Source organism: Pinus tabuliformis, chromosome 7 (assembly GCF_031772625.1).
Source record: "Pinus tabuliformis cultivar Carrire ecotype Pingquan chromosome 7, CPIR1, whole genome shotgun sequence".
NCBI lineage: Eukaryota > Viridiplantae > Streptophyta > Pinopsida > Pinales > Pinaceae > Pinus > Pinus tabuliformis.
Window position 1 is genome coordinate 1,424,408,261 of NC_142293.1, and position 15,353 is coordinate 1,424,423,613.

Genomic DNA, 15,353 nt, shown 5'->3' on the forward strand with positions numbered 1-15,353 from the left:
AAAAGGAATCACTACGCTAGATGATATATCTCTTTGGAAAGATGGAGAATGGGGGGATTGGAGGATCCCCATCCTCCCTCGTGGCCTTGTCCAATAGTGGAAGTCCCTAATCTCATATCTTAAGGGCGTTGCTCCGCTAAGTATAGATTCAAAAGATTCTCTTCATTGGGATCCTGATGGAGGAGATTTTTCAGTCAAATTGGGATATGCCACTTTGCATCAGCAAGAAAATCGAGACTAGAGATTCTGGAGGGTAGCATGGAAAATCGAAACACTACCAAAAATCAGAGTATTCATGTGGATGTTGCTCAAAGGCAAAATATTGACCGCTGATAATCTTAAAAAGAAAGGATATGAAGGCCCATCACGCTGTGCTATGTGTCATGGCAGTGAAGAAAATATCCAACATCTTTTCGCGGATTGCCCCTTTGCCAAGGACTACTGGAAAGGGCTTGTTAGTCCCTTGGAGGTTAGAATCCAACATTCACTACCTTATCATGAGCTTCTAACAACTAGGGAAAAAGATATCCATATTCCTTCAAAAACAAAGAAACAGTAGAAAGATATTCGTTGAGTTTGCCCTCATTTATGTGTTGGCAAATTTGGATAACAAGAAATCAAAGGATCTTTAAAGATTGCACTCCAAATACCATAACAGTCTTGGCCAAAACTTGGAGCATGTCATCTAAGTTAATTAGCTCTAAAGGAGTTAAAGCAATAGATGTCCAACAACTGCAGCATGAGGAAAGAGTTTGGGTTGAATTCGCAATGAGCAAGCAACAAAAAATACACATAAGCAAATCTCCTAATAATATGCAGAATTGGAAAATAAGAATGAAACAAGAGGAGTTCAAAACATGGACAGAAAATTTAAATAGGCCTTGATTACTATTTGATGGTGCTTCAAAGTCCAACCCAGGCAAGGCTGGAGCAGGAGGTGTTCTTTTTGACCCAAGAGGAAAAAATACTATTACTTTTGAATTGATATTAGGAGAACTCTCCAATAACAAAGCAGAACCATATGGCCTCCTGTTGGGAACGGAAATCCTAAGGCAGCACAGTATGAAGAATCCAGTCATAATGGGGGACTCTTCAATAATAATCCATTCGATGGTGGAAAGAAGAAGCCCCAAGAACAAGGCCCTGAGACAAATAACAAAAAGGGTGGAAAAAAACTTCTTGTCTCTAGGTGAAGCCACCTTCAAGCATATTCTTAGAGAAAATAATCGTACCATCGACATGCAAGCGAATCTGGCTATCAACCGTCCTATGGGAGAATCTAGAATTGATAATGCGATTGCTTAAAAACCGATTCCATAGGAACTCTCGCCACAATGTGCATAGAATAGCAATCAAAGAGGGAATATCAAGTTGGGCAACAATCACTTCGGCTCGAATGAGTAGATATCTGAAGATCAGGAAATCAAAGGAAATCCCCAAGAACAACCGTGGTAGTTAGTCTACGGCTAACAAGTGTCTGGCAGCTTCTCAAGCTTTTCGTGAAATGCATATATTCTTATCTCTGTGGAGGCACGCTGCGCAGCGATATATTCTCCCTCTCATTTCATCTTACTCTGCCTATGCCATCTTCACGCTCCCTCTCCTTCCCCTCAGTCTCAATGGTAACCTTCTCTTTTCAAATAGTCGTAGTTGCGCCCCTTTGGGGTCTAAGCTTATCTGCTCTGATCTCTCCTTGCCTTATTTATTACTTCGTGCAGCTCTAGTGGGTATTTCTCTGTTCCATAAGCCTCTGCATTGCTCTAGCCTTCGCGCAGCTCTGGAGGCGTCTACAATCTTTTTTCCTTCGCACAGCTCTGGTGCCCCCGCTACCATGCAGCTCCTATTGTCCCCGCCTACACGTAGCACCTGTAGCCCCCAACACCGCACATCTCCTGTTGCCTCCCAATTACTTCTGCTTTCTCACAGCTCTTGTCACTTCTGCTTTCGGTGCTCGATCTCCCTTCCGACAATTGTGGGTCTTCGCGGCACTGTCTAGTGATTGCTTTCGTCTCTTCTTCATGTTTCCTATTTTCCCATCTCTGATCTGTTGGACTGTTCGTCGTCTCCCTCCAAGAAATATGGAACGGAATCCGCTTGCAAATGTACCAAAGTGTGAAAATTGTGCAGTTTGTCAAGCTAACAAATTCATGATTGAGCAGGTCAGAGAAACAGTCAAAGGCTAAAAATATGAAGCAAAATCTGACAATTCCTTCCTAAAGAGACAAATAGAAAAACAGAGGAAAGAAATGTCTGCGTTAAAACACAAATGCAAGGATTTGGAGGAAACGATCAATTATTTGAAGAGCTTACTTATTATTCAAATCGAAGAAAACTCCAACGTTCAGAGCAGCGAGAATTGGCCTCGAGAACCCTCAGTGAACAAAAAGTAATTGTAAACGCCTCAATCATTTCAGTACTGTTAAGTCTTTCTGCTACTAGCTCTTTATGTTCTGTAGGTGTAAATTGTTGTTGAATCAGTGTGGAAGTATTTATAAGGATAGTGCAAATTGTAATCTCAGAAACAAAAGGGGAGGAGCTTGGAAGAAAAGGACTATTGGTCCTCTGATTCTATTCCAAGATGCCCTCTCCCATTTTGGCTTGATGTAATGGGAGCTTGTCTCCCTCCTTTTCTTTTTTGGAATAGAAAACCAGTAACCAACTTTGTTAAAAAAAACAATTAATGCTCTGTGAAATTAAAAAATATACTAATTAAAAACAAATATTGATTCACTCCCCTCTCGTATTTCCAACAGATGCACCAAATTTAACTTATGTATTAAGACAAACTACAGAAATCAAAATATCCATATCTTAAAGGGCAATGAGATTGGCTGCTTGAATCCATTATCACTGTTAGCACACACTTGGTCATCTTCTCAGCCAAAAAGAGAGACGTTCTCAGCATGGTTCCATCCAAGGGTTGTGACAAATTACCAAGAGTGTGGCAAAGATCATTGTCTTGCTCTTCAGAAATAAATGATTGTGAACCTGTCATCTAAATGTCGAAACACCCTAACCAAGAGGTCAATCCAAATCGCTGGAAGTCACCATTCATTAATGCACAAATGATGGCTTCAATGGCCACGTATTGAAAACTAGCATATGGACATTAGTTGATATTTGAGGCTTTATTGCTCTTTGCAATATTTATTACCTCTTCCATTTACTATGTTGGCATTTATAATGTATAAATGGTCGTTAAAGTTTGTAACCATCTACAATATTGCTGGTCCTCACTGTTCTACAAAGTTATCACACGATCTTTTCTCTTTTTTCTGTCTTAATGGGTACGTTTTTGGCATTTGTTAAGCCGCATTCAGCTTATTGTATGTACTATGTATGACAGCCATTAGTTTACCTTTTACTTATTTTTATGTAAATATCCTTGTATTAATTGAACGTTTAAATAAGCACACTACCATTTTTCAAGAATAATAATATTTACTAAAAATTCCTACTCTGTCAAACAGGAGTCTTGTGTACATGTACAGAACCTCCTCAGCTAGAGAGAGGCACGGATCCAGACCCATTCCGTTTCCAACATTAGCAAATAAAGCAATAACAAGAGTGGTCAGAGTAATAAACATATATCTTCCTAGGCTCACGCCAAAAATAAGTCTCAACCAGAAAGAGCTATTGGAGTGCGTCTCAGTAGCTCTAGTTATGGCAGTCCACCCTCAATAAGTTATTGTTATGACAGAAAATTTGTTGATGATTTGGAAACCAGTGAGACCTGAACCATGCTCTTGTTTTATATAAATGTATTTTCGATGGAGTAATATTTGTGATATATATATATATTAAGTAGAATCATCCTTTTGCAACACAAAAATGCCAAAAAAAAGGGAAAAAACTCTGGTTTGTTTTCTTTCCTTTTTAACCAGCTTCATACCAAGCATACCTTTACCATAATCGAATGGTGACATTCAATTCAAAAACCTTTGGCTAAGAAGCCATGGGTGGCACACTTATATTCCACCAAAGTCACCAAGGACTTGCACCTCTTACTTGATTATACCTGCTGGGCCAGGCACCGTAGTCAGCACCAACACTTATCCACCCACCATCCAGAAATTCCAGGGAAGAAGTTTTTCCTTTGGGAAATATAACTGCTAACGTGATACAATCTAAGATGTCACAATTAAAAATGACATTTAGGCAGCATTATTACTATATTGGATTTGAAAATTATACTTTCTAATTCCAATATTTCATTTGGTGAATTTGTCTGATGAATAAAGCAGCCAATAGTTTCTCGAAAGCCATTAGTAGAACACTGATCATCAAACTATGTTTAGGTTATAACCAGACTTATTGATGTAAAAAGTTCAATAAATTGGAATGAAGTAAGCTCCCTTAAGTCACAAAGCATCGGACTTACTGCTCATAGAACCACACAATCAACAAACAGCTTAAAAGCTTTCCTTACAAAGAAAAACGTGTATCCTGCAGTTCACTCATCAGACAGCTCATACCCTGTTGTTTACAAACAATCCAGATCAATTCTATTCATCCTTCAGGAATCAACATTATATAATGTGAACTCTAATATATTTCATACAACAAAATTTCACTGGATTAACATGTGCAACACTCACTTTTTACAATTGGAAACAATAAATAATATGGATTGACAACAAACCAACTCAATGAATATATAGGCAGAATTCCACCCAAAGCAAGAAAATTTCATGAAGCCAATTTATGATGATCAAGGAATGAATCAAAAATTGGGTAGCCTTGAAGCAGAAGGATTCATGCTGTAATTTAGTACACTTGATTAAAATAACCCAAACCTATTTCCATGACTTGCAGCAAACAAGCTATACTCTTCCACAGGTGCCTTCTCTTTGTGCATTGCGAAATCATTTTTGGGTGGTGGCACAGCACAAGTCTCTTTTGAAGTAAGAGAATCACCCATAATTTCTTCTCTCAAGGGACTTGAATGTGAATCACTCTCTTTTGTCACCGCTGCTGCTGGACCACCAAAATGAAACAAGGAAAATGCTGATATATCATGAGTTGGCGAATTGCTAGAAATGGCTTCCTGTTGAGAGGATGACACCTCCGACAAAGAAAATCCATTGGAACTTTCTTGTAAAGGAATATGCTTTTCCTGATGGGGTATATTAATACCAGGACAGATCTTGACATCTTCAATATCTGACTCTACAGATCGAGAAGGATTTGGACGATTATCAAATTTTACAGCATTTGTCTCATGTAGCAATGACGGAATCTGACCTGGAGCAAGTACAGAAGGAAAAGGTTGAAACGAAGGATACGGCAAGGAAAAGCCAGGCAACCTGCCTGATGATAACCCAAATCCACCTGGCCCGGGAAATACAAACCGGTTAGGTTGAGGAAAAGGTAACAACCCATTGCCTGAGACAGGAGGCCATGCTCCACTGCATTGGTAGTATCCCTGGTTTGGAGAATGCAAAGGGAACATTGGTGAAGATATCGTTGGAATGTGCACAGGCAGCACCTGCTGTTGAGGTGTCATCTCTAAAGTAGTTAATGTATTTTTTGTAGCAGCAGGGCCACCATCATTTACATGGCTAGTGGAAGGTCCTTTTTTCTGCAAATTGTCTTCTATATGGTTCAAAACTGGAGAACTAACTACTACAAACTGGGAATTGCCCTCCTGCCTGTCAACAGCCTCATCGTTGCTGGGCTTAGAGCATGGAACATGGAAAGCTGATCCACCATTGCTGGAGATCCTTCCACAACCATTTTCTGAAACACACTGAAAATCTCCTGTGATGGGAGGGCACTTTATTTTCTCACTAACAACCTGAGAGGAAGGTATAACCATGCAACCATTACCATCCCTTCTTTCTCTTGAACTGTCAACTTTAGCAGGTATATATGAGGTAGATTGAACAACGTGGTTTTCGGTGGGCATTGACACAGGAATAGGAGGCCTCGATGCTTGTTCAGTATTCACATTATTCATTTGATGAGCAGAGGTGTTGGACATTTTATCACTCTCACAATGACATGAATTCAATAAGCTAGAATAGCGCTCGCTGCCATAGCTTACAAAAGCACCTGATGGACTCCATCCATTAATAGTCCCTGATGTATTATTTTGACGAACAGAGCTACGTTTAGCACTGGGTTGAATTGGATTTTCATCAGAATTTTCTCCTTTATCACAAGCAACAGACTTTGGGGCAATGGAATTCACAGAAAGATTAGATTGTGCAGGACATTTGATGGCTTGGTGGCGTGACTCCAATGGTTCCCAAACTTTCTTATGATGGACTTCCCCTCTGCCCCCAGAGACCATTCCTGCAGGAGTCTTCCCCTTGTAAGCTCCACAGTTGTCCAAAATAGGCCCAGGAATGTGGTTGCCAATCCGGTAAAATGATTTTGACATGTCCAATGATGAGTCAGACCTGTCTGCAATCCTACTATCCCTTGTAGGTTTGTTTGAACTTTGTGGATTACAACCACAAAATTGATAATCATATCTATAATGCGGCCTGCCATTACACCAATGAAATTTTTCATAGCACTTAACCGTGTTACTTCTATTATCAGCCTTCCCAGAATTATCAGACTTCATATTTTTTGGCTGCTTTTGCATGCTATGTATAGATCTAGCGGGAATTTCAACATACCCATTTGATAACAGCCGTTCAGAACTTCTGACATGAATATTTGTCTCAATACTCGTAGGCCCTTTCCTAAATATTCGAACTGACGCTGTCTCCAATATTGGGCTTTTCCTAATCTTTGATTTCCGCCTTGCAGATTTTGACTGACCAACAATAAATGCACCATTGCCATCTCTTGAACTGACTTCTCCATCCATATCAGTAACTGAAAATGACATGTCTTCTTCTTTTTCATCCCCAGTTTCCATGACACTATCCATAGAAGGTCTGGCATCTAACATATCAGGTGAAGCTGACCTAGCCACGATAGTGTCATCATTTGTACTCCCTGCATCTTCTGCAACAGAATGGCATGCTTGCTCTTCTTGTGCATTTGTGCCATTTGCAAATCCATGTGATACAGAAACATGTTTAAACTCCCCATTATTCTTGTCTTTCTCCCTCTCCCTCTCTTTCAGCTTCTCCTTCCTCCTCAATTTCTTTTCTCTCTCTTTCAATCTTTTTCTTTCTTTCCGTTCCTCCTCTTCACGTTTTTCAGCAGCCTCTTCTTCAAGAAGCTTATTCTACATATCACATGAGTAAGTTACATTAATCTTTCAATAGTAAAGATTATCGGCATTTAGCAAATAATCATATTGCTAAAGCTTAAAAAAAAATCACCAAAATAATCATGAAGCTGTACAGAGTTTGAATCAAATGCTAACCACCTAGCACATATTTGTATTTACCTGTTTCTCCAACGTAATAATTTCTTTGCATGCAACATGTACACGCTCTTCCAATAAGCCAAGAGCCAGACAAACAAAAATACTATGAGCGTTTTGGCGAGCAGTTCCTTCCCTGAAAGCCTTTTCCACCTGGGAAACAAAAAGCAGAATACACCTCAAGACTTTTGCAGAAACAGGGTAACTAGTCTCAAGGCAAACTGAATCACACAATCTAGTTGACTGTTATTACAAGATAAATGTGATAAGATCCTACTCTCCATACATAAGAGGTAAAATGTTGTCCACTTTCTAAGATACTCTCAAACAATGCTTCTGTTAAGAAATAGAAATTGTTAAAAACAATTCAGAACTGCACGTTATTATGATTTTCAAGATGCAACATGTTTACAAACTGGCATTACTTCCTGAAATTAACTTGAGTAGAAAACAAGAAAATAAAATTGTTTCTAGTAATTTGAGTGTAACAAAGAAATGATGGAATGTCAGTAGTAACTAACTCTGAAAGTTATTGGCTGTCAGCAGCAGCAAACTGCATGTGCTAGAATAATGTAAATGAGAACTCTTAGTTAAAGTGTTCTTATAGTAAGTTCAGGCCAAACTCTAAAATCAGAAAACTAAACTTGCACAACTGTTAAGAGAGTTTTGAGGTCAAGGCTCCCATAAATTTTAGCAAATACCACATCCTCTTTGCAAAGAATGGTAGCTCATAGGAAAACAGTGCACATATGCATGCTAATGGAAAACCAGCCAATTTTTCCAATGATTACAAGCTTTTAGAATGCCCTCAACAAATGAGATTGCCTTTATGCACTGAAGTTGAATAAGAAAACTTCCTCCAGTGCGCTACTCCCACAGTAGGGGCAGTGTTCTTTAACATTGTGTCTCTAGATTCCACTTGTTTGTGAGCTGTGAACATGTCTATTTCAAAGAATTTCATAGCAACATTCAAATCCCTAGGTATATTGCTCTTTCTTTTGGAAATTTTCCAATTAAATCCTTGGGACTAATTGGAAATCCACAATCCCCGATCGGGGTGTGGAGGGCAATGGAGGTCAGAGGCAAGAACGACAGGACAGATGGAAGGAGGGCAGGTAAGCTGTCGAAGGAAAACAGAAAATATAACAAGGCAAGGAGAGCCGGAAATGGTAAGACGATGATGGAGGACAATAAATGGAAGGTAAGTGGGCACCTAGATCTAGACCCACACACCAAGGAAGGGGAGGCGGACAGCGAGGCAAGGCAAGTGCAGGGTAATGAGGATAGGTAGGTGGGAGAGAAATTCAAGGAAAAAGGTGGCAAGGCTGAAGGGTAATTGCATGCAGGAAGTTGAGGAAGAACGAGCAAACGGAGTTGGTGAACGCCGAGAGCCGAGGCGCGACGACCAACAAACGGCATTCGTAAGCAACACCTAGTAAGTACTTACAGCCGCACCCCCCCGTCGATAGGGTAACAATGCCATGTAAAATGTGAAGAATTTGGAATTTAAGGAGAGAAGTAATGAATACTCTAGAAAAATGTTGGCTCTATGTTACTAGTCTTTCAGTCGAGAGAAGGAATGAAAAATCCCAAGTATTCAAGGATAATTGCCTGTTAACCTAGTATGGGTTTGACTTTATAGCTTTCCTGGAAGGGTGGGAGGGAAAAATTTAAACCCATATGGCGACTGACTAGTCCTAGGGTAGAACAAGACTGTCAGGCCAAGTAGATGCTGAAAGTAGTGATATTTTAAGTGTCTCCCTCTGTAATTGCCTAAGGATAATGTCATGGTATAAAGGGATAGTTATCCCATTTGGTGGGAGGGGAAAAAAGGGCACTGCGAGAGGCCTGGGGGGAAAACAAACCTGTGGAAAACTCTAGACTGCCTGCATGTAGGAACCACCACATAATTGAGAAGATGAAAGGCCTGGAGGCCTCTGCGAGATGTCAGGGGAGCTATTTCCCCTTGGACCAGGGAGGGGAGAAAGATAGGCACCGGAATTGGCAAAACAACCAAGGGAGGATAGCATGGAGATGGGTGGGAAACTCGCAGCACGGGGATAGAAATCTAGAATAGAGGGATAGGAAAGGGCAAACTCTAGATCAAAAGGGCAGTGAAAGGAAGGAGAAAGAGCAACCTGGGAAGTCAGTGGGTAGGGTTGGCAGCCTAGGGAAACCGCAGCACAGAAAAGTGAAGAGGGGGTCCGTCCCGGTGGCAGAATGGCTGACAAAGCTCAGCTCCCCTGAAGATGGTGAGAAAACCTCTAGCCCGCTAGACCATGAGCGTGGAGGGGGTTACCTGGGATGCTCCTGGGGAACGAGAAGCAGAGGGGGCATAGAGCTGAGAACCGAGAATGTAACGGAGTAGTTTCAAACTGGCAGTGATGGGAAGAATGTGAAAAAAATTGGAAGCGAAAAGGCCAAAACACAGACCATAAAGCAAAGTAAGAACACAAAGGATAAAATTATTCTTGATTTTAATGTTTTACTACTGGTTCACATTACAGGTACTATAAAATCCAGTGTCCACCAGCCCCCGACGCACCGGACCTTGAATCAGGCAAGGGTACAACAGTGTAGGGACTGTAAGAACATAAAGAAGAAAAAGATGGTAAAAGAAGACAGACAACAAGGACGAAAAGGGAGCAAAAGAACAAAAAAAAAGACTGAACAGAAAATGTAAGGCTCAAAGACATCAGCAACCAAACCACCGAGGAAAAGGGGTAGAAAAAACAGGACAAGAAAGTATGCAGAATTTAATCAATGCTTACTATTTAGGAACCTTGACAGAGGTAAAAGCAGTGATAGCCAAATGGGAAGGGAAGTTAAAGGCCAATATAGAAAAGAAATTCCTATAGCAGAATGGGAGCCTATAATTCAGGATTCAGGCCATACACGAGGTCGCCAAACATTGTTTAGGCAGACCATCCAGCAATATTCGGTAATGAAAAACCTTTTGGCTAAAGCAATGACAACTTACAAGGATAGAGAAGAGCCAGAAGTGGATAGACAAGCAGAACCAAGCCTAAAAGATCTACAGAAGGAAATCTAATCAGTTCAAATGCATCAATATCATAACAATCTCTACTTAAGAGAATGGAAAAGCAAATTCAGACACTACTGCAGAGTGAAGCACCCGGGTCAAGTGCGAAGGACTTAGCTCCAGTAGAATCATCAGATGATTGAAGCAGAATTCCATCTAAAAATATTTTGTTATTATGTCGATTAGCATTTACTTTTTAAGTGTGAAGCATATAGTAGATAAAGTAGCAAATGCAGCCTGGATGATAAGAACACTGTTTAAATTTTGGACAGCTTTTGATGCGGATAGGTGGCCAACAGACCTGGTTTCCTGCGCGCAGGTTGAGGCCACCAGAAGTATTTTGAAAGGCATATTTGACTATCTGTTTATGGAAAATTAATAGAAAAAGGAAGTACCACCAAGCTTACACAAAAAAAATGGAAATCCACAAAAATGCAAAGTAAATGTGATTAAAAGTCCCATGTTCAAATCCCCAGTTGCTTACCTGTGGTTGCATAAAGGGGGGCAGCATGATTCACTTAGGGGATATTGTGATCGCTGTCAGAACCGACCCCGTGTCACACCAGTATGAAACCAGCCCAGTTGTCGATTCCTCTAGACATAACCAAAGAAAATTAAAAAAGGGCAAGATTATGCTAATTGAAGTATTATTGGCTAACGTCACTAAATAGTTTTAAATTCTACTAGACTAACAAGAACGAAAAAAGAATGTCACAAATGTCATCTAGGTCACAAAGGTCATGGTGAAGTCTCAGGAATATATTCGTTCATCTTCTCGTCTCAAATAAAATGTAAAGAAATGCACCTACAAAGTGTTAAAAATGTTGTGACGAAGAAACAAGATAATATGGTGTACAACATGTGAGTATATTCTTGTTCGAGTCCGACAAAAGAGAGATAAAAGATCTGCTTCTAATTTGGCAAGGGTAATTTTATGTGAAGTAACAAACATCAAAAAATAAAATAAAATGCATAAAAACAAAAGGCAAAACAGAAATTTTGAAATTACACAAGCTTCTAACTAGTTGTCTCAAATGTTGGTTTTTATACTCACTATATTACATATATTCATATTCTATTTTCAATCAATTAGTTGTTTTTTTAATGGATTCATTTATTTAGCTAATTAGTTAATTTTAGGCTACATTCATAAAATACGAAACTACTTTCCTATATGTGATATATTGTTAAGGAAGAGAATTTAGTTTGCAAATCCAAATGCATTTTCTCTCATTTGGTGCTGTGTTGAAAATTAACATAAACACCAACTATTGTCCTTCTCATTACCCTTTTCAATTGTAAAATGCCTCCAAGTTGTAATCATATGATAGTCAGATTCACTGCTTATATTAGAGTTTAAAAAGCTCAAGTAGCATCCTGCAACTATTCTAATAGTATGATTGAAGGCATTGTAACTAGTGTTTTATTGAATTGAACTATGTATATTTTTTTGTGTAAGCTTAGGTAGATCCTCCTTTTCTATTTATATATAAGCAAATTGAAACCACATACAGTTAATAGGTGGCCTCAACTTGCCCAATGGGAAACCAAGTCTGTTGGCCACCGATGCATATTGTAAGCCATCCAAAAACGATAAGTTATCAGTGTTTCTACCCAAGCAATATATACATAACTATTTAAGAACTAGTCTATAGTCTTAGATACCATAAGCATGCATGTAAAAGAAAGTTAGCCGCTAAAAAACAAAAAACCTGAGTTATCATTATGCTCAACTATTCTTTGAGGTCTTCCGGTTTTGACTCAACTGTCGCTGGATCTTCAGCTGAATCTCCAGGTGCTGGTGTCATTTCGATAATGCATGGAATGTGTCGTTGGATACGATCCAGTCTAATGTCCTGCTTGCAGAGCTGGAACTGGATAGTTTGCAGGTCCTTTTTGTAGTCTGGCATGTCTCTAATGATCAGAGCCATCCCCATGGACACCTGTTCCATTGCTTTTCCTACCAATCTTTTCATGAGCCAATACAGATGCAAGGTCTGTTTGAATTGGGATAGTCTCCCTCTGGTGTTCCCAGGATCTGGAATGTGTTCTTTCCATTCCTCCATTTCATCCTCGGAGTCCTCTTCCATAATTCGGTCCTCCATTTCTTCTATAATTTTGCGGATCCCTGCATCTGTTCCTTCCTTATATGCTTTCGCTGCCTCCCTGACAGTCTTGTCTATGGGTCTTCTCCCTTTCATCTATTCTGAGGTTCCTATGTCCTTTGGACGAGGACCAGATTTTCCTCATCCTCCGCAGCCTCTCCCTCTGGCTGGACGCGCCATGTCACAGTTATCTCCTATCTATTCACAGTGATCACTGTTTAATGTCCGGATAATAGAACCATTACGAGTCCAAAAGCCAATTGCCTCGTGGAGTTTCTATTCTCCGTCACTAACTCCCCTCTGCCCGCACTCTGTTGCTCCCAGGCATTCAGGTGAAACAGGGGTGGGCTTCACCTTCTCCCTGCTCAACCCGTCCTGCCCCTCGGTCAGACCCAGCATGGTCTCGGTCACTCCTCCACTATCCCTTCCTCCCGCATTGAGGTCCCTCAGGCTAACCCATTCCCTGTTCGACCCCGGTAAAGCGTGCAAAGGGAGCTTCGCGCTGAGACTCTCCTCCCTCCCCCTACCTTGCATGCCATCGCCACTCCCTACCCTCGCAGCGCTACCGCCTCTGCATGCCACCCATTCCTTGCTTAGCTTCCTGCCCAGCTGCCCCTCCTAGGCTTGCTCTTCTCTGCTGCCATATCTACCCCGAAATTCGGCCTGAAGAACTTTGTCGGACCCTCAATCCTCCATTCTACCCGGATGAACTCCTCTCTAGCCTCGCTAGCCTTATCCCTGAGCCAAATGCGCCACTCCCTATTAGCTTCTATGCCCTCAAGCCTGACCAGCAGTGATGCAGAGCTAAAGGGCCACTCTTCCTCACTATTTCTGCTCTTTCTGCTCAGCATAATCCCTCCCCGTGGTATTTCCTTCCCGACAGGGCACAAATCTCTTCCCCCACCCGGCATGCTAGACTTTACTAATAAGAGAAAGAAAACAGTTAACGTACCCGTGGTTGTTATGCCTGCTTGTTGAATGCGAGTATGGCTAGTCCTCCGCTCTCGTTCTCCCGCTGCCCTGCAATCTATCCATCCTCCCTTCTCTACGCTCCCTCTCATACTTTGCCTTACCTACCTGCCGTCCCATCCACCTTACGCAGCCGTCCTTACCACCTCCTACCTACATACCAAATCTCCCTTCTGACGTCGCTGCAGACATGCGGGACACCACCACTCCCTGTGGTATAAGCATGTGGGCAGTGATAGGCAGTCCTCCCATCTCCTGGCCCCTGACATCCATTATTACATTGATTACCCACTCCGTCACCCCAATCGGAGTGAATTGAACTACGTATATTGTTCAATAACTAAAAAGAAATTTTCTTAGCCCCATGTTAGTCATATAGTCATATTTGTCTTATAGTCTACTTTTAATGGATAAATTGAGCAATGGAATTTTGAAACTAATCTTATTATAATCAATGTGATGATGTACTATATTACAAACTGGGTCATAGAGTTACATCACGAGGTCAAGGGGGCTTCACACATGTTCCACAAGCCAAATTGATTTACCTTATCTTCTACATGTACGAACTTACAAAGAACTGGTTATGAAGTCCTGAACAGTTAAGAAAATTCAAAACATTGCTCCACAACCATGTGTGTTCCTCTGTGTGAACTGTGTATAAAGAACCCTTACCCGATCTGAGTATAGTGGAGGAGTTGCTTTCGTATATTATGCATCACCTCCATGATAATTCCTGAATATGTGAAATAATCTGTAATTGTCCCCTTTCTCTCTTACTCAAGTCACATGAACACACATGATTATTTCTTCATTAACTCTGTCTCATTATCATTCCATTTCACTGCTTTGGCTGGAGTAGACTATCAACAAACTTTACCATGGATCCACAATTACCAGACAATTAAACACTCAATATTTAAGAAATCATCCATGAAAAGAAAAAGTTTGTTTTGCAGAGGATTTATAAACTTTACAATAAGTGCATCCCATATTGGCAATAATAGCTCCAATATCAGCTCCTGACACAAGGTTTAACAGAAACAAGTTTATGCAACTGCGAATTCCACAGTCGAAAGCTCGAAATATCATTTTTGATCCAGACAACTATAACAGCACAACTTCTTCCCTGCCTAGACCTAGAAGATTAAAAACCTCTGGAAAGGTAATCAAGTTTTCTATTATCCTAAAGGATCGAAAAGATAATCAACAATTTATTTTCAATATGACTGCCACAATTTCTCACAGAGGAAAAAGAACATAGGCAGTAACATCTTCTCAAGAAATCATTTGTTGTCTAGTCATTCCCAGTACATTCATACTCCATATACCATTTTTGATCCAGACAACTATAATGCACCTTATTCCTGTGGTTTCTATAGACGGTACCACAATGGATTTGCCACTACATCTCTCTAAGAACTTACAAGGACTAATCACCAGCAATTGTTGTCTAGTTCCTTTTATCAAATTGAAGCGATGCTTAGTTCTAATTGCAGTAGCAGCTCAAATAGCGTGATATGCTTGTTGGCAATTCTATTGTAAGCACAGAGACAACATAACCATCTGTCAGGCAGATAGATTCATGTCACAATCATCATAACATCCAACTATCTCATTTTCTTTTGAACTCCAATATTTCGATTGTTTCATTTTAAGTAAATTCTATTGTAATTACAGAAACATCATAACCATATGTCAGGCAGATAGATTAATGTCACAATCATCATAACATCCAACTATCTCATTGCCTTTGAACTCCAATATTTCAATTGTTTTGTTCTCAATTGTAACACCTGTTGTGATAGGTTCCGTCCAGCATAGAAAAGTAACTAGTTTCCTATCCCTAAGGCATTAGGTTGGCTTGAACAACCTTCTCAACTATGCCAGCAAATTTGAAGCAAAA

At 40.3% G+C, this 15,353-nt stretch overlaps 1 protein-coding gene across 1 annotated transcript in view; it reads right to left on the reverse strand.

Annotated features, from left to right (window-relative positions):
- Window positions 1-4,607: 4,607 nt before the first annotated feature.
- Window positions 4,608-15,353, reverse strand: part of LOC149253020 (uncharacterized) — a 50,385-nt gene continuing 39,639 nt past the window's right edge. The window contains exons 7-8 of the mRNA XM_089459852.1: window positions 7,355-7,483; window positions 4,608-7,189 (exon numbers count right to left, since the gene is read on the reverse strand). Coding sequence (XP_089315978.1) covers window positions 4,781-7,189; window positions 7,355-7,483 — 2,538 coding nt within the window. The 3' untranslated portion in view covers window positions 4,608-4,780. The remainder of the gene's footprint in view (window positions 7,190-7,354; window positions 7,484-15,353) is intronic.